This window comes from Rhinoraja longicauda, chromosome 36, assembly GCF_053455715.1.
Source record: "Rhinoraja longicauda isolate Sanriku21f chromosome 36, sRhiLon1.1, whole genome shotgun sequence".
Taxonomy (NCBI): domain Eukaryota; kingdom Metazoa; phylum Chordata; class Chondrichthyes; order Rajiformes; family Arhynchobatidae; genus Rhinoraja; species Rhinoraja longicauda.
In genome coordinates this window covers 2,832,452-2,851,970 of record NC_135988.1, presented here as the reverse complement: position 1 = coordinate 2,851,970, position 19,519 = coordinate 2,832,452, and the positions used below count along the sequence as shown (strand labels likewise).

Genomic DNA, 19,519 nt, shown 5'->3' with positions numbered 1-19,519 from the left:
TGCCGAGTAAGCATTTTCTGATGCAAAGTTCAATCTTGGGAAATTTTGAAAGGCAAGGTGTAATAGCTCAAGAAGTAGAATGCAAGTTTTCTCACATTTGTTTCCTCCTGTGACAAGATTTACTCAACACAAGTTGACCTCAAGTGATTTCAAACTCCATCTCAAGCCTTGCTCCGTTCATCTTTGCTTCCCTTCGAACCTCACAAGCATGTAAATATACTGGATCATGTGGGTGAATAACCTACCAACCTTAATACTAAAATCACCTCATCACAAATAGTACCATCTGTGATTACTACTTTGTACTGCACCTCACACAATCCACCTTCCTGACACAACCTAATTTCTTCATGCGTAGGAAGGAACCGTAGATGCTGATTGACACTGAAGATAGACACAAAATGCTGGAGTAACTCAGTGGGACAGTCAATAGGCATGATTGTCAATATTCCTATCACTGATTCTGCTCAAGTGAGAAGCAAACGGCCCTCAGGTCACACCGGTGTGAGATGGTGGTATGGAGTTTAGTTTAGTTTACTTTAGTTTAGTTTAGTTTAGTTATACAGCGTGGAAACGGGCCCTATCGGCCCACCGGGTCCACGCCAACCAGCGATCCCCGCGCATTAACACCATCCTACAGCCACTATGGACAATTTTAAAAAAATACATTTACCAAGCCAATTAACTGACAAACCTACACGTCTTTGGAGTGTGGGAGGAAACCGAAGATCTCGGAGAAAACCCACCCAGGTCACGGGGAGAACGTACAAACTCCGTACAGACGGCGCCCGTAGTCGGGATGGAACCCGGGTCTCTGGCGCTGCATTCGCTGTAAGGCAGCAACTCTACCGCTGCGCCACCGTGCCACCCAAAGAGTGATTAGGAATCCCTGGGGCCAGGATAGATTACTGGGCTGAAGGCCTCCTCCTTACTGGAACCTTCTTGTGATTGATCACAACATTTCTGCACCACTGAACTGATCGAGCAACCCCACCATGCCCGGATCGATACTTAAACCATCATTCTCCCTCTTACCCTGACCATTCCCCAGAGACCATTCACCCTCCTTTTCTTATCCAGGGAACATAAACACAAACAGATATGACAGACAAGTGTTTTTTTTCATTAATCGGCAAGACCACGGAGCATTATTGGACATCCTACTCTTACTTGATTGTGGATGATCAGTCCTGACCACAATGAATGGCGGTGCTGGCTCGAAGGGCCAAATGGCCTCCTCCTGCACCTATTTTCTATGTTTCTATGACTCTCAGTTAATTTAAAAGTTACCAACTTTTTATTCCCTGCTGCCTATTTTTTCTTTCTTAATAATATTTTCCAGCTATCCTCATTATTCTGGGCACTTGTGAACTACACATTTTAGCAATTCAGCATTGGCATCAATGTGAAAGATTTTTGCAAATATAAGAGAGTATTGCCTAGAAAATGGAATTGGAATATGAGCAAAACATATTCAATATCCTGTCTTTCAATAAATATATTCCACTAATCCTTTGCGCTATGGAATTAGGAAATGCACCTCACATTTCGCTTGAGAAAGCTTGCAAACTCAGCAGTATGAGTATTGATTTTTCTAATTTCAATTGCAATCCTTGCATTCCCTCTCTCTCCATCCCTCCCTCTACCTCCATCCCTCCCCCACTCTGGTCACCCTTCTAGGTTTCGCTGTTTGTATCTACAAACTGAAGAAGGGTCTCGACCCGAAACGTCACCCATTTCTTCTCTCCCGAGATGCTGCCTGACCTGCTGAGTTACTCCAGCATTTTGTGAATAAATACCTTCGATTTGTACCAGCATCTGCAGTTATTTTTTTATACTCCTTAGCACCTTTTCCCCACATCCAACAATGGACCATTGTGGGCTCTACCTTTTGCTTGCTGGCTTTGATTTGTTCTTTTCATACCTTTCATTCATTTCTTCTTTGTGCCTCTAGTTTCTCTTTCCCCTGACTCTCAGTCTGAACCAGGGTCTCGACCCTTCCTTTTCTCCAAGGGATGCTGCCTGACCCGCTGAGTTACTCCAGCATTTTGTGTTGGTCATCAATATTATCAGGCAGCTCCATGTGGCAGCTAAAGCAATGAGCTGGGCAAAGATTATTTTGATGCAGGTATCAAGGTACCAATGGCAGATTTTTTAAAACTATGTTTATCGGGCCACCTCAGCTTACTCTGATGATGTAGTCATTACTTTTAGAGTATGCTGACACATTTATTCAGTATATTAATTGTTCTACCTGAGCCATCTGGAGTTGAGCGTACATAAGTGGGCAACATCTTCACACTGGCGGTTTGATGGGTTTCCAGTCGGAGTCCCTTCTCCATCTCCTCCTGGATTCGCCGTTTCACTTCCAGGAGCTCTTCCTTCCGGAGCTGAAATTCCGATAAAATTTTTTGGACCTACGAGAGAAGAACAGACCATGCAGTTTATGAAGGAGCGGATAAAGCGTACGCAGAGTGTGGATTTGCCAAGAGAGTCAGGAGAGGTTTGCAAGAGTCCCTGTCACGATTTATTCTGAGCAGCTCCGTGACAGAGGACTCTGTGATCTATGGACTGTTCCCAGGGATACATTCAGAGACTGACATCGAGTGCTGCTGGAAGGTCATCAACTGGGTGAAAGACGCTCTTTGATCTGCCCGAGCCTTGTTGACCTCCCAGCGGAGCGAGCTGTCTGCCGGGGAATGTTGCCGACTGGCCCGCTGCAGACTGCAGGAGTACGTGCTGAGGGACGCACTGAAGCTTGGTGCAGCCAACGCCAAGGCCCTGTGGGGGAGGACCACAGTCTAGGGTCCTTCCGCTGCTGGACATGGGGGGCAGGGTGTGGTGGAGACGCCCCTCCAAATAAGGGAAGGGATTCCACACCAGTGGGCCACATGAGTGGCAAGGATGGGGGGTAAAATTGTGTGATTGTGTAAACAGTATTGGACGTGTGTATAGCCTCCGAGAATGTCCAATGGAGTTTTGTAAGGAGGATGTATTGTATATAGTTATTTCTCGAATAAAGTATATTTGGACTTTTTTTTAATGCGTGTGGTACACTACGCGATTGAGAGGTTTCGTTAATATGGTACAGATCCACCACCAGGTTTCCAGAAACTGGTGTTCCAGCACCTCCAGTAATCTGAACAAAATGACAAGAGCCCACCCACAATCCCCCTCGGAGGTCACCCTGAAAATGTGGCATCTCGGCCTGGAGAGGCGGCCGATCTCAACCTCATTGGGACTTCCAAGTTGGGACTTCCAATCGAGTTTGCCCCCTGCAGCCCGAGCTCCGGATCCATCGGCTGGTCCGAGCAGATGGATCCGTTGCCATCGCCGACTTCACAGGTTTAGAAAAATAGGTGCAGGAGGAAGCCATTCGGCCCTTCGAGCCAGCACCGCCATTCACTGTGATCATGGCTGATCATCCACAATCAGTAGTAACCTGTGCCCAACTTCTCCCCATATCCCTTGATTCCACTAGCTCCCAGAGATCTAACTCTCTCTCTCTTAAATTCTTCCACAAATCCACAACTCTCTGGGAGGAGTGGGAGGGGGAAGGGGGGGGGCGGGGGAGAAGGGAGGGGGGAGGGGAGAAGGGAGGGGGGAGGGGAGGGGGAGGGAGAGGGGGAGAGGAGAGGGGGGAGGGGGAAGGGGGGAGGAGAGGGTTCTGCACCAATGCAGGAGAGGTTTGGGCCCAACGGGTCCACTTGGTCTAGTATTTACCTATTGAAAGAACAAATGATCATCACCTCAATGAATTTTTAAAATTATTTTTAAGGGGATACAGCATGGAAACAGGCCTCTGAGCCCACAATCACCATCGATCACCTGCACACTGGTTCGATGTTATCCCACTCTCTACAAAGTAGGGGCAATGAACCTAAATAAATCACACATCTGTGGGATAGGGGAAGGAAACCCAAACACCCGGAGGAAGCCAATGTGATCACGGGGAGAACATGCAAACTCCACACAGACAGCACCTGTGGTCATAGTCTGGCCCTGGTGTGTGGTGTGGTGAGGCAGCAGCTCTACCTGCTGCATTACTGTGCCGCCCCACGATCCTGTGGTAAAATATCCCACTTGGTACGCTTCAGATCAACATGCATTATATGGGGGGGGGCTATGTATAAACACCTGTAATTTCTACATGGTGAAACCAAAATGTACAAAAATACCCTTTAATAAAATCTGATAATGTGCACTTTAACCACAGGTGATTTTTTTTTCTATTACAAATCTCAAATTGTGGAGTACAGAAGCAAATTAGATAAATAATGGGTCTTTGTCCATGGTCATTATGGAGGGCACTGTACATCGTATTTATTCACAAAAAGCTGGAGTAACTCAGCGGGTCAGGCAGCATCTCAGGAGAGAAGGAATGGGTGACATTTCGGGTCGAGACCCTTCTTCAGACCAGCATCTGGCATCAACATCTGTACCAGCATCTGCAGTTATTTTTTTGCACTGTACATCGTAGACAGTTGCTGAACACATGCACTAAATATGTCCATGGACACATGCTAGGTTCAGCGTGCACTGCATACTAAGGCAATAGGCACAAGCAGGATTGGCAAGCTATATTGTGTATGCTGCATGTGTCATTTTCATCTTGTGGTAGAAAAACAACACTAGATGCAGTATATTGTAAAGAACGTTTGTTCTCTGTGTTGAGATGGAATTTGACAGCAAATTGGGGCAAGGCTATTCAACCAGGTGTGGAGGGATATGGACCAAATGCTGGCAGGTGGGACTGGTGTAGCTGCGACATTTTGGCCGGTATGGGCAAGTTGGGCCGAAGGGCCTGTTTCCACACTGTATCACTCTTTGACTCTATTCACCCCAATCTAGTCTCTGGACAATAGTACGTCTGCACGTCCTCTGAAATGACTATAATTTATATGCACAATATCATTTTATATCGATTTGGAAATGTACGAATATTAGTTAGCAACCTATTATTTCTGTGCTTCATGAGAACTTTCTTATATGAATAAAAATGTCAGCCCTTTACCGCTCAAACTGATATGAGGTTTACAAAAGCAGGAGAGAGTGTTCATCCTTTCAACGTGTAAGTTTGATGGTAAAGGTTGTAAATCTGTATACTAAAACTCGCTTTTGTTTGTTTGTTCGTTCCTGGACTACAGCCAAAACGGTCCACGATAGCGCGGCAATTTCAGGCCCACCTTACTCACCGTCGTCCCTTTGGTGCGAATGGAAGAAGTTTCATTGAAATCGGTGTTATGTTTTTAAAGTTATTCACATTTTAAAATTTAAATCTATCTCCTAGCGAGGGAGGATAAGGGGGGGGGTTGAGGGGGATGGAATGGGGGGACGGGAATGGGGAAGGGGAAGGGGGGAGGGGAAGGGGAGGAGGGGAAGGGGAGGGGAGAGGGAAGGGGAGGAGGGGGGGAAAGGGAGAGGGAGGAGGGAGGGGGAGGAGGGAGGGAGGGAGGGGGAGGGAGGAGGAGGGGGAGGAGGAGGAGGGAGGTGGAGGTGGAGGAGGGAGGGGGGGAGGGGGAGGGGGGGAAGGGGGGAGGAGGAGAGGGGAGGAGAGGGTGCTGCACCAATGCAGGAGAGGTTTGGGCCCAACGACCAATGACCCAATGTCTGTGCATCGATTTACCCTCCACTGTGAAGGAAACATATGCCTTCTCAAAGGATGTTAATGCAAACACATGAGACTAAGATGGTCGTGGTTTAAGGAGGCGGCTCACCAACATCTCCTCAAGTGAGGGTTGCCAACTGTCCTGTATTAGCAGGGGCAGTTGGCAACCCTGTATTTGGGTTGCCTGTATTTTGGGCTAAATTGGTTTGTCCCGTACAGGATCGCCCTTGTCCCGTATTAGGCCCAAGGGACAGTATAAGTTAACGGAGTGTGTTCAGGGAGTGGGGCAGAGTGTGTTCGCCTAACGGAGGTTGCCTAGCAACCCGCTTCCCGGCCCGGGCGGCCGCCATTGTTGGAGCGGGAGCACGTGGCCGCTGGCTGGGTGAGGTCACGTGGGGCGCGGGGCGGTGACGTCACCTTGTCCCTTAATTGGGAGTGAGATAGTTGGCAACCCCTTACCTCAAGAGCAAATAGAGATTGCAAATGCTGGCCTGACCAGTGATACCCGCGTCTTTGAAAATTATTAATATGAATATATTGTTAAATGGATGGGACCAAAGGCAACTCCAGACTTGGAACTGTCAACAGCACAGTGTCTGTACCCTCACTTCAATCACTCTGCTCACAATGTTTGTTAATTATCGTAAAATCACCTCCGATATTAGGAACCTCTTTGACATCATCAGCCATCACCTTATCCTATTATTCAATTTCACGCCTGTTACTAGAGTAACTTTATATCATGTGCCCGACGAAATGATGTTATTTGACAGCATTTCCCTGAAAAACCTTCTTAACAAACACGGTCGGCGGTTTTCATAATGGGCTGCTGAGAATCCCGTCATGGTTAATCAATAGCAGATTCTTGGAAAACATCGCCACAACGTTTTGTGCCATGGAGTTATATTTGCACATGCAGTTCCTGAGCTACATTGCAGAAACGTTATCAAATTGCAATTTGTCGTTATAACAGGAGCAAATTTATGGTAAGCACACTTGGTTTTCATAATTACTCTGTAGTATAGATGTTTGAAATCTTCCCATTAATTGCGGAGAGTATATACGAGCTGAATTTAAATCACTTTATCACTGTCCTTCGTGACAAAGCGACCACCTTCAAATTTTGGAAATAGATTTATCAAGTTGCAAAGAAATAATATCAATATTATGTGTAAGGATGGAACTGCAGACGCTGGCTTGAATCGAAGATGGACACAAAATGCCGGAGTAAACTTAGCGGGACAGGCAGCATCTCTGGGGAGAAGGAATGGGTGAAGCAGAGACTGGACATCTAGTCTAGACCAACCATCAAGCACCCATTTACAGTAAGGAGACAGAAGGGACTTCATATGATGATACATGGAGCAAAAAGCAAACTGTTGGAGGAACTCAGCAGGTCAAGCAGCATCTGAGGGGGGAGAGGTGGGGGGAAGGATTTGTCGATGTTTCCAGTCAGGATCATTCTCTCCCTCCATTGATGCTGTTCGACCCGTGGATTTCCTCCAACAGTTTGTTTTTGGCTCCTCTAAGTACTAATCCCATTTACCAGCACTTGGTCCATCGCCTTCTATAGTGATTTAAGTGCTCCTCTAGACACGGCACTTCTCCCCGTGACCTGCGTGGGTTTTCTCCGAGACCTTCGGTTTCCTCCCACACTCCAAAGACGTGCAGGTACGTAGGTTAATTGGCTTGGTAAATGTAAAAATTCTCCCTAGTGTGTGTAGGATAGTGTTAATGTGCGTGGATCGCTGGTCACCGTGGACCCGGTGGGCCGAAGGGCCTGTTTCCGCGCTGCATCTCTAAACTAAACTCCATTTTGGCTGACAGTCTGTTTAACCCTTACATCACAGTACATTGCAGGTAATCGTTTACATTAAGGTACGTTTGTGCACTGTGTGAGTGTGGGTGTGGATCGCGAGCTCTGAGACATTTCTCATCTTGTCGGGTATGGGATAGTGTTAATGCGCGGATCTGGTGGGTGGAAAGGGCCTGTTTCCGCGCTGTATCTCTAAACTAAACTAAACTAAGACTTGGAGGACATAGGACACCCGGGGGAGCTCAGCCATCAAGCAGCATCTACGGAGGAAAGAGGCAGACATTTTGGGTCAAGACCCTTCTTCAGACTGGGGTCTGAAGAAGGGTCCCGATCCGAAACTTGGTCTGTCTGACACACTGAGTTCCTCCAGCACTTTGTGTTTTGCTCCAGATTCCAGCATCTGCAATTACCTGTGTCTCCATATTCCGGAAATATGTAGGAAGGAACTGCAGATGCTGGTTTACACCAAAGATAGACACAAAATGTCACCCATTCCCTCTATCCAGAGATGCTGCCTGTCCCGCTGAGTTACTCCAGCATTTTGTGTCCATCTATTCTGGAAATATGTTTCCTAGTTCTAGATTCTCCACAGGAGAGACATAGAGTACTCTCAGCATCCATGTTGTCAAGACCCTTCAGAATCTTACATATTTCAGTAAGATCACCTCTTGGGTCTTGTAAACTCAAACAAGTTACTCGCCTTTTGATCAGAAGACAATCACCTCATTCCAGGATTCAAAGTAGTGAATCTGCACTCTATCTACACCAGCAAGTAAATAAGTGGCTTTGGAGGCCAAATCTGTACGCACTACACCATCGAAGGTATTTATTTCACAAAATGCTGGAGTAACTCAGCAGGTCAGGCAGCATCTCAGGAGAGAAGGAATGGGTGACGTTTCGGGTCGAGACCCTTCTTCAGAACTGAAGAAGACTTCAGAACCCAAAACGTCACCCATTCCTTCTCTCCTGAGATGCTGCCTGACCCGCTGAGTTACTCCAGCATTTTGTGAAATAAATACCTTCGATTTGTACCAGCATCTGTAGTTATTTTCTTGCACTACATCATGTGTAGATTGGTTGCTGCAAGACTTAACGAGACTTGATTACTGTACTCAAACACTGTAAGATATAATAACCGAGGTGACATATTGTACCAGTAAAGTGTTATTATTTGAGATTTCCTCCATCATGTTTGTCTTTGCCTCACAGCAAAGATGGTTTTGATATCATATCATATCATATCATATATCTACAGCCGGAAACAGGCCTTTTCGGCCCTCCAAGTCCGTGCCGCCCAGTGATCCCCGTACATTAACACTATCCTACACCCACTAGGGACAATTTTTACATTTACCCAGCCAATTAACCTACATACCTGTACGTCTTTGGAGTGTGGGAGGAAACCGAAGATCTCGGAGAAAACCCACGCAGGTCACGGGGAGAACGTACAAACTCCTTACAGTGCAGCACCCGTAGTCAGGATCGAACCTGTGTCTCCGGCGCTGCATTCGCTGTAAAGCAGCAACTCTACCGCTGCGCTACCGTGCCGAAAGATCTTTCATGGTGCCTTCCATCACCACAAACAACATGCTGTCGATACTATGGTAATGCATCAAATGTACTAAAACAATCCAAGCTTTGCAAATTAAAACCCACTACATGTAGGATGCATACTTAGTTTCAACCAATTCCCCTTTATTTTGATAACAACCACCTGCCTCCAGGTGAGGCAGAGGTTCACCTGCACCTCCTCCAACCTCATCTACTGTATCCGCTGCTCCAGATGTCAACGTCTCTACATCGGCGAGACCAAGCGCAGGCTCGGTGATCGTTTCGCTCAACACCTCAGTCCGCCTTAACCAACCTGATCTCCCGGTGGCTGAGCACTTCAACTCCCCCTCCCATTCCCAATCTGACCTTTCTGTCCTGGGCCTCCTCCAGTGTCACAGTGAGGCCCAGCGCAAACTGGAGGAACAGCACCTCATATTTCGCCTGGGCAGTTTACACCCCAGCGGTATGAACATTGACTTCTCTAACTTCAGATAGTTCCTCTGTCCCTCTCTTTCCCCTCCCCCTTCCCAGTTCTCCCACTAGTCTTCCTGTCTCCTACTACATCCTATCGTCTCTCCTCCTCTCCTGACATCAGTCTGAAGAAGGGTCTCGACCCGAAACGTCACCCATCCCTTCTCTCCAGAGATGCTGCCTGACCTGCTGAGTTACTCCAGCATTGTGCGTCTACCTGAGATAACAGAGTTGCGTGTCATTTGAAAATGTGTTCTCAAATAGCTTGCGATCTATGAATTTCTGCTTACAATTATGTGGCATAGTCTAAATAATGTATCAAACTGTAATGTACTATTAGATTCAAAAACACAAGACTAGGACATTACTACAAACTTAATACCTTATGCAATGGACAAAGCTGTAGATTTAAACAGTTTGTAAAACCTGCAAATGTAATAGCCATATAATATAACATATACTGATATTACAATTTACAATATGTAATATCAATACAGTTCATAACATATCATCATTATGTCCCGAGGTCTCGACCCGAAACATCGCCCATTCCTTCTCTCCAGGGATGCTGCCTGGCCCGCTGAGTTACTCCAGCATTTTGTATCTATCTATGTGTCTTTAGTTGCTGCAGAGCCTGTAATCAGTGTACAATTCAGGCTCTACAGTGAGGTATGGAACGAGGACAAACACACGGAGACCATTGTCACCTCTTTGCACCAGTATTTTAATGAAGCGGATCCAATAGATGGTCCCAAAAGATGTCACGCCACCCAGTGAAAACGCAAGTGAGACTTATGATCAGTTTAGGTGCTTTGTTTCCGACATTATGCGTACGAGGTCATCAGCAACTATCTGATATCATAATCATCATAATCGTAATCATTTTTTTTCCGGTTTTCTCCGAGATCTTCGGTTTCCTCCCACACTCCAAAGACGTACAGGTATGTAGGTAAATTGGCTGGGTAAATGTAAAAATTGTCCCTAGTGTGTAGGATAGTGTTAATAGTGTTAGTGTGCGGGGATCGCTGGGCGGCGCGGACTTGGTGGGCCGAAAAGGCCTGTTTCCGCGCTGTATATATATGATATGATACTTTATTAGCCAAGTAGGTATTGCAACGTACGAGGAATTTGACTTGCCATCGTCATACCAATAAAAAGCAACAAAACACACAAAATACATTATAACATAAACATTCACCACAGCGACTCCTCCACATTCCTCACTGTGATGGAAGGCGAAAAAAAGTTCAATCTCTTCCTTCTTTGTCGGGGGCCTCTCACCTTTCGTTGACGGGACGATCTTACCCCCATAGCCAGCAGCGGGCTTTCCTCATCGGGGCGATCAAATTTCCTCGTGATAATGGGGGGGGGGGGGGGTCTCAGCTCCCCCATGACAGGCGATCTACCTCGGGTTAATGCTTGTCGAACGTTGTGCGGCTTTTGGAGCTTCCCGACGTTGGTCTCGACCCGAGACTACGAGCTCCTTCATGTTAAAGACCGCAGGCCGCAGTTGGAGCTTCGATCCAGGCAAGGAATCGGCTCCGATGGTAAGTCCACGCCCCGCGGTGGGGCTCAAAGTCAGTCCCAGGCAAGGCCACCAGCTCCATGATGTTAGGCCGCAGAGCGACCGGAGATACGATCCGGAAAACAATCGCATCTCCGGCGAGGTAAGAGATTGAAAATAAGTTTCCCCCGATCCCCGACCCGCACACCCCCCACATAAAACAAACCAGAGAACATTAACACACACTTTTAAAACAGACTAATTGATGAAAGACATTGTCAACAGCACTATTGATATGCAGATAATCATCTCATTCCCAAGGTATCGTCGTAGATCTTCACAGGATTGTGTTTTAGGGGCAATCAATTTTAGTTGAGCTCATTGATAAGGGTTCTTCCATTTTGAAGCACGGACTCAAGATGTTTATTAGTGATTGTACTGTTCAGTTCTACCTGTTAGAGTTTAGATCATAAAGGGATCCTTGCTGCCAAGGAACTGGAACTGTTGGAACTGGAACCTTGGAACTGTTAACGTTTGAGCTGATTAGTGACGAATAACTTCTGCAAAACAAGGACCAACTTCAACAATAGTAATTCTAATCACCTCCAATTCATACTAAAATCTTTGTGATCAAGTAGATGACTACAATTGGCCTGGACCTTAACCCATAGCAGTTTCTAAAGCCATCATGGGAAGAGCAGGTCAGATTGAGTTTTACAATATAATTACTCTATTGATGAACCCTACACTATCTTAAAAGTCTGTTCGGTGTGCGATGGAATACACTACATCCCATCTTATTCCATTCACCTCAATGATTTGGATAGATACAATGTCTCCCATCTGAAGTTTGCACTGGAGCAAATCTTTAATACTTCTTTGACAGAATTTCCCAAGTCTCTATCATCTAGAGTCCCACTATTGCCTCTATAATGGTATTTAGGAATAAACAGTAAATGCAAATAATGCTATTGCTGTCCAGACAATATATAATAATAAAATCAAAACAGATGTACCCAGGCACATATATTTTCAAAAATGAGATTGAAACAAATATACTCAGGCTGGTGGAGAAACAAAGGCCTTTTAGGATGTTCTCAGAGCAGTTACCCAATGTACTCATCCAGTTACTGATATCAAATGGAATTAATCATATTGGCCAATGTTTGGTATCTGTGAATTCGGTTATCTCAGAGAAGTCCAAGATCAAACTTTTGCGTGATAGCCCCCACAATTTTCCCTCCAATTAGTTCATTAATTTTCAACCAGCATTCTGCATTGGATTTAGTGGAAGCACAGCTGGGTATATTAGAACTTGGGTGCTTTAAGCTGATTTGTGGTTGTGTCGAATCTCTTAGATTTACATATAGCGCACTGGTTTTATTGATTGGCATACGTTGTCTTATGTGGCAGCATCACACGTTGGCTCATTTTAATGTTATTCCACCAGTGCTCGTTTGTACTTTTCAATGAATAGGATTGCTTTCCTGGCTTGCTGGGAGTGGTCGAGTGAGACATGCATGCCCAGAGATTACCCAGAGGTTTGTAGGTTAATTGGCTGGGCAAATGTAAAGATTATCCCTAGTGGGTGTAGGATAGTGTTAATGTGCGGGGATCGCTGGGCGGCGCGGACCCTGTGGGCCGAAGGGCCTGTTTTTGCGCTGTATCTCTAAATCTAAATCTAAAAAATTAGATTCCACTGTAAAATACTCAACTTTCTTTGAATTATCATGGGGCTGCACGGTGGCGCAGTGGTAGAGTTGCTGCCTCACAGTGCCAGAGACCCGGGTTCGATCCCGACTACGGGTGCTGTCTGTACGGAGCTGGTACGTTCTCCCCGTGACCTGCGGTGGGTTTTCTCCGAGATCTTCAGTTTCCTCCCACACTCCAAAGACGTGCAGGTTTGCAGGTTAATTGGCTTGGGTTTGTACACTTTGTATAAGTATAAATCGTCCCTAGTGTATGTAGGACAGTGTTAGTGTGCGGGGATCGCTGGTCGGTACGGACTCGGTGGGTCGAAGGGCATGTTTCCGCACTGTATCTCTAAACTAAACTAAACGATCAAATCCTATCCAATTCTATCCATTCAGGGCTGTAGGAGACCCTGACATCAATTGGCATCTCTCTTCACTTTCAACAATTCATCCCCTAATGGCCAACCCCCATGGTAAGCAGAGTTATAACAAATCCGTCTCTCATTCTGAAAGAGCAAACTTGTAAAAATTTAATTTACAGAGCTAACTAAATTACAACCTGCCTATCAAGAACTCGAGAGGGGAAACATTCAATTTCTGAACATAATAAATGTAAACAACTCATCATTACCTTCTTCATCATAAGTTAACTTTCTTGAAAGTGGAATAGGTTTGGGAGATTTATAGCTTCCAATTTAAATTCCTGGGGAAAGAAATCCACAGGTACCTTCAAAAAGTTGTGGCTATCTCACAAAGAAAGAAATGGGCAAGGTTTTACTTCTGTCCCAAATACCGTAGCAGAGCAATAAGCCGGAAATCTGTCTGCAAACTCGACCTGAAAGTTCATTTAATCTTTGCACAGCGAGTGTCGTGGTACAAAGGATGGTTTTACCTTCTGCATCCTCCCGTGCTCTATCCTGCCTCTGTTGCTCGGCATTGGTGATGTTTGGTATCACTTGGCCCCTCGTCCTCACAGCTGTGGAGGAGTTTTCCCCCCTCTCCAAACTTTTTGGATGTATTTTTTTAAATCCCTCCCTGCCAATCCAATGAGCACCGAGCTTCCCCTTGTTGCCCAAGGCCGAAGTCCTTTCTCTCTCTCTCTCTCCCTCCCTCGGTGGCGGCTCTTGTGCCTCTGCCGAGGCTGCTGCTCCTTAAGTACTTTCAGCCGGCCGTATCCATGGAAACCAGGCCTGCCCCAACTTCCCAGCAAAGCAGCCTACCACCCACCAAACGGGCCTCGATGCCAGGGGCAGGAGCCGAGGGTGGGCCGGTGCGGTAGTCAAATGCAGCTGGGCAACACTTCCAACACGCGGTAAGAAACACAACGTACCTTTGCTTTAAACAAAAAAGAAAAATCGCAAGCAACACTGCCAGTCTTCAATAAACAGCCATTTCCAGTGACAGATGACAGCCTATCAGCAAGCCAATTTGTTTTAGATTAAGGTCGGTCAGTCACAAACATTGTCAGAAAATTGATGTGAGCAGTAACAAGGGCTGTGGTGTTATTCTGACTCACCGTTAAAAGTTAGACAAACAAAAGCAGGTACTGAGAACAATGTCAGTCTTTGTTGGTACCTACAGAAGAGGGGATAACATTAGGTGAATGGCAATATTGCACACATCTCCAACTCAATTGACTCCAACTCTCTCGTCTCGAGCATCAAAATTTAGACCAATACTCCAGAGCAGTACTCTGGAACTGCTGAACTTGCAGAGGGTACGAAATGAATGCTCCTTCTGGCTAATGCAAAAGATCCCAAGATGCTATCTGAAGAGCTGTGAACTTCTCGTGGCCTGGCCAATAATTTCCCTTCAAGTCATCAAAACTAATCAGATGTAAATTGATCTGCCCCCTTCAAAAGCAAATTACAATGGGATCTTGATCAGCTAGAGAAGTGGGCCGGGGAATGGCAAATGGTGTTCAATTCAGTTTGGTACAAGATAGTGCATTTTGGGAAGTCAAACAAGGGTAGCACTTTCACAGTGAACACTATGGCCCTGAGGAGGATTATGGAACAGGGGGACCTTCGAGAACAAGTAGGTGGTACCTTGAACATTCTGTCACAGGTAGACAGGTAGGTGTAGGACCCACTGGTCTTCAACAGTCAGTGTATTGAGTTGCAGTTGTACAAGACATTGGTAAGGCCAAGGTGCACAGTTTTGGTTACCCTGTGATAGGAAAAACATCATTAACGCTGGAAAGTGTGCAAAGAAGATTTGAAAAAAGTTTCCTGGACTCCAGTGCCCGAGTAACAGTGAGAGAATGGGTAGGCACGGACTTTATTCCTTGGAGTGTAGGAGACTGAGGGGTGATTTTATAGAGGTGTACATAATCATGAATGGGGAAATTAAAAACTTCAGGGTATAGGTTTAAAGGTGAGAAGGGAAAGATTTAATCAGAACCTGAAGGGTAATTTTTTTTTCCCCACGCAGAGGATGATGGATCGATGGAAGGAGCTGCCAGAGGAATTAGTCAAGGCTGGTACAATAACAACATTTAGGAAATATGTAGCGAGTTACATGGATATGAAAGGTTTAGGAGGCTATGGATTAACTGCAAGCAAAGTGGATTAGCTTTGATGGGCGCCTTGGTCGCATGGATGAGTTGAGCCAAAGGGCCAGTATTCCATGCTGTATTACTCAGGCTATTGCAATTGATCTTTCACCTCCTTCCCCTTATCCCAAGCCCAAGAGTGGGGATAAATGGGTCCCTTTCAGAATGGCAGGCAGTGACTAGTGGGGTACCGCAAGGCTCGGTGCTGGGACCCCAGCTATTTACAATATACATTAATGACTTGGATGAAGGAATTAAAAGTACCATTAGCACATTTGCAGATGATACAAAGTTGGGTGGCAGTGTGAACTGTGAGGAAGATGCTATGAGGTTGCAGGGTGACTTGGACAGGTTGTGAGTGGGCGGATGCATGGCAGATGCAGTTTAATGTGGTTAAGTGTGAGGTTATCCAATTTGGTGGTAAGAATAGGAAGGCAGAGTATTATCTGAATGGTGTCAAGTTAGGAAAAGGGGACGTTCAACGAGATCTGGGTGTCCTAGTGCATCAGTCACTGAAAGGAAGCATGTAGGTACAGCAGGCAGTGAAGAAAGCCAATGGAATGTTGGCCTTCATAACAAGAGGAGTTGAGTATAGGAGCAAAGAGGTCCTTCTGCAGTTGTACAGGGCCCTAGTGAGGCCGCACCTGGAGTACTGTGTGCAGTTTTGGTCTCCAAATTTGAGGAAGGATATTCTTGCTGTTGAGGGTGTGCAGCGTAGGTTTACTAGGTTAATTCCCGGAATGGCGGGACTGTCGTATGTTGAAAGACTGGAGCGACTAGGCTTGTATATACTGGAATTTAGAAGGATGAGAGGGGATCTTATCGAAACATGAAAGATTATTAAGGGGTTGGACACGTTAGAGGCAGGAAACATGTGCCCAATGTTGGGGGAGTCCAGAACCAGGGGCCACAGTTTAAGAATATAGGGTAGGCCATTTAGAACGGAGATGAGGAAAAACTTTTTCAGTCAGAGAGTTGTAAATCTGTGGAATTCTCTGCCTCAGAACGCAGTGGAGGCCAATTCTCTGAATGCACTTAAGAGAGAGCTAGATAGAGCTCTTAAAGATAGCGGAGTCAGGGGGTATGGGGAGAAGGTAGGAACGGGGTACTGATTGAGAATGATCAGCCATGATCACATTGAATGGTGGTGCTGGCTTGAAGGGCCGAATGGCCTATTCCTGCACCTATTGTCTATTGTAAAACATTGATGCTTTAAACAGCTAATGTATTCTTCTTTAAAACCTCGTTACATATTTGGAATAAATCACTCCATTACCCCATTTCCCGTTTGTTTCACTCACTACCCCAAACCGTCAGAGACTCCTCCTCACTCACCACATTCAAAACATCACTGAAGTCTCACCTGTTCAGTACTGCCTTCAACCACTGAAGGTCACCTCACCTTCTGTCTCCTTTCTCTGTTTGTTTACTTATTTATCTATTTATTCACTTCCCTATGTTCTTTAAATCCCTGTAAAGCGTCTTTGAGTGTATGAAAAGCGCTATATAAATGTAATACATTATTATTATTATTATTATTATATACAGTATCTGCTAATATCCCTGCAAAAGCAAACAGCTGAAAATTGTAAAGGCTTAATCTCACAGGCACGAGTGAGGTAAAAAAAAAGAGGAAACGAGCCGAGCGTTTGCGTGAGGGGTGCAGCGGGGGTCAAAAAATTGGAGACATTTAGAAAGTTTACACACAAAAGTACCAGTTTCAAGCCTCTTTTAGTGCATTTCAAAGTAAAAACGGACATTACAAAATAATGTGAATATGTCACTGTACACTAATAACACTTTGAAGTAAATTTGCACATTAATTGATAATCAGCCCAAAAAGGTTTTCCGCTGTGTTTTATATTTTAACCCTGTATTAATTAATTTAGTTATATAATCTTGCACTTAAATTTAATATTTACTCATCACAGTTCCACCACTGATTTTCTGGCACTCTTGGTTCCAGAGCTTTGCTGGTTTATCCAGCCCGCCAAGGAAGTCACTCGGCGATGGGGATAGATGTGCTGGGCTGGAGTTCCAGAGCCTCGGCCGCAGGTTGCAAATTTAACCCACCGATTGGCCGTGGAAGTCCCGATGAGTTCGAGATTGGCTGCCTTGCCCAGCCGAGGCGCCACATTTTCGGGGAGACTTCCAGGGCGCGCCGGCGATTTCTCGCGGAACCCCTAGCGACCTCTAGCGGAACCCTAGTGATCATTACAAGTCAATACATCGTTTTTTGGGGGGGTTTCCGATCCGATTTCTCCGTTGGTAAACGCGGTTTTGGCAGTGAAAAACGCGGAAATCATGCAAAAGGAGCAGAAAATGGATTTTTAAAACGCAGAAATCTGCGGAAACGCAGAAAATTCACATGCCTGTATTTATGTGTGTGTATTTGTGAGTACACACACTCAATTTTGTTTTTCCCCTTCTTTATTATATTGTCTAGTGTACTATGTTTAAATATTCTGTCGTGCAGCTGCAAGAATTTCATTGTTCCATCTGGGAGATATGACAATAAAACACTCTTGACTTGCCTCTCTTGTTACAGGAGGAACATGCAAACTCCACACAGACAGCACCCGAGGTCAGATGGAACGTGGGTCTCTGGCGTTGTGAGGCAGTGGCTCTCTCTACCAGCTGTGCTGCCCTCTACTAAAGATACCCAACGTAAAAATATTTGCATTCCATCATTACTTGGTCAAAATCCCAACACTTTGCAACAACGCTGAGTAAACATAACACAGACTGTGCTATTTAAGATGGCTGGCTGGCTACCATCAAGGGAGGTTAGCAAAGAGGAACATATATTACACTTGTCAGCAACATCCATATTTCTACATCACGGTGGCGCAGCGGTAGAGTTGCTGTCTTACAGTGAATGCAGCGCCGGAGACTCAGGTTCGATCCTGACTACGGGTGCTGTCTGTACGGAGTTTGTACGTTCTCCCCGTGACCTGCGTGGGTTTTCTCCGAGATCTTCGGTTTCCTCCCACACTCCAAAGACGTACAGGTATGTAGGTTAATCGACTGAGTAGATGTAAAAATTGTCCCTAGTGTGTGTAGGATAGTGTTAATGTGCGGGGATCACTGGGCGGCACGCCAAAGGGCCTGTTTCCACGCTGTATCTCTAAATCTGTATCTCTAAATCTAAAATATATCAACGAAAAGATATTACATTTTGCATAACTGTTGCTAGGACAAATTTGAATAATTTCATTAAAAGAGACTAAATTTTCATCCTTTCGTCAAAGGTTTGCAGTTAAAATCGTGGAAAGTGCTCTGGATTCATTCTTGCCAATTACAACACTCATGCATGGTTTTGATTAACTCCATGGACTCTTTCATTTCCCTGCTCTCAATACTGTCAGCATACAACTCATTTCATATCAGCACAATGTGTACAAAGGTGAGTATCCTCGCAGCGTCAGGTACTAATCTAGATCATGAGGCTTGTAGGATGGAACTGCAGATGCTGGTTTAAACCGAAGATAGACGCAACAAGCTGGAGTAACTCAGTGGGACAGGCAGCATCTCTGGAGAGAAGGAATGGGCAACGTTTCGGGTCTGAAGAAGGGTCTCTGAGTTACTCCAGCTTTTTGTGTCTATCTTCCATTATGAGACCTGCTGTTCCCTAGTCAAGTGTACACATTCTCCACAGCCATTGAAGAGTTCCACTTTATGAGAACATATTCCAGCAAAAACATTTGCCATATTTTGTTGGAGTAGTAAGCAAATGTAAATAGGTCTGCTCATTAATCTTGTACATAATATTGGTATCTAACTTAATGACTACAAAACTATGAAGGCACTCTTTTTATCTCATCTTGGCTGCTATTTTGTTCCTTGTTTAAAAAGAAAGGTCCTGACCCAAAGTGTCACCTATCCACGTTCTCCAGGAATGCTGCCTGACCTATTGACTCCAGCACGTTTGTTTTTTTTGAAAACCAGCATCTTCAGCTCCTTGTTTCTACTCTATTTTATTCTTGTTTTTCCTCTGGCACACGGTCAAGTCAAAAGGTTGATCTATTGTGCAGTTATAAAACAAGAATATTTGTACAATATGGTGTACAATAAAGATTTAAACTCAAGTACATAATACTCCCAATTTCTACAGACGGCAAATAACTAATGCCTTAGCACCCCTGACATCAGTCTAAAGAAGGGTCTCGACCCGAAACGTCACCCATTCCTTCTCCCCCGAGATGCTGCCTGACCTGCTGAGTTACTCCAGCATTTTGTGTCTACCTTCATTCGTGGAATGGTTTGTGCTTTGTAACATGGAATATTTTCCTCAAAGCTCAAATAAAACACCAAAAGGTGG

The 19,519-nt window shown here is 45.3% G+C and overlaps 1 protein-coding gene across 1 annotated transcript in view; it reads right to left on the bottom strand.

Annotated features, from left to right (window-relative positions):
- gck (glucokinase (hexokinase 4)) overlaps positions 1–13,703 on the bottom strand; it is a 51,848-nt gene extending 38,145 nt beyond the window's left edge. The window contains exons 1-2 of the mRNA XM_078429181.1: positions 13,537–13,703; positions 2,255–2,417 (exon numbers count right to left, since the gene is read on the bottom strand). Coding sequence (XP_078285307.1) covers positions 2,255–2,417; positions 13,537–13,581 — 208 coding nt within the window. The 5' untranslated portion in view covers positions 13,582–13,703. The remainder of the gene's footprint in view (positions 1–2,254; positions 2,418–13,536) is intronic.
- Between the last annotated feature and the right edge of the window lie 5,816 nt (positions 13,704–19,519).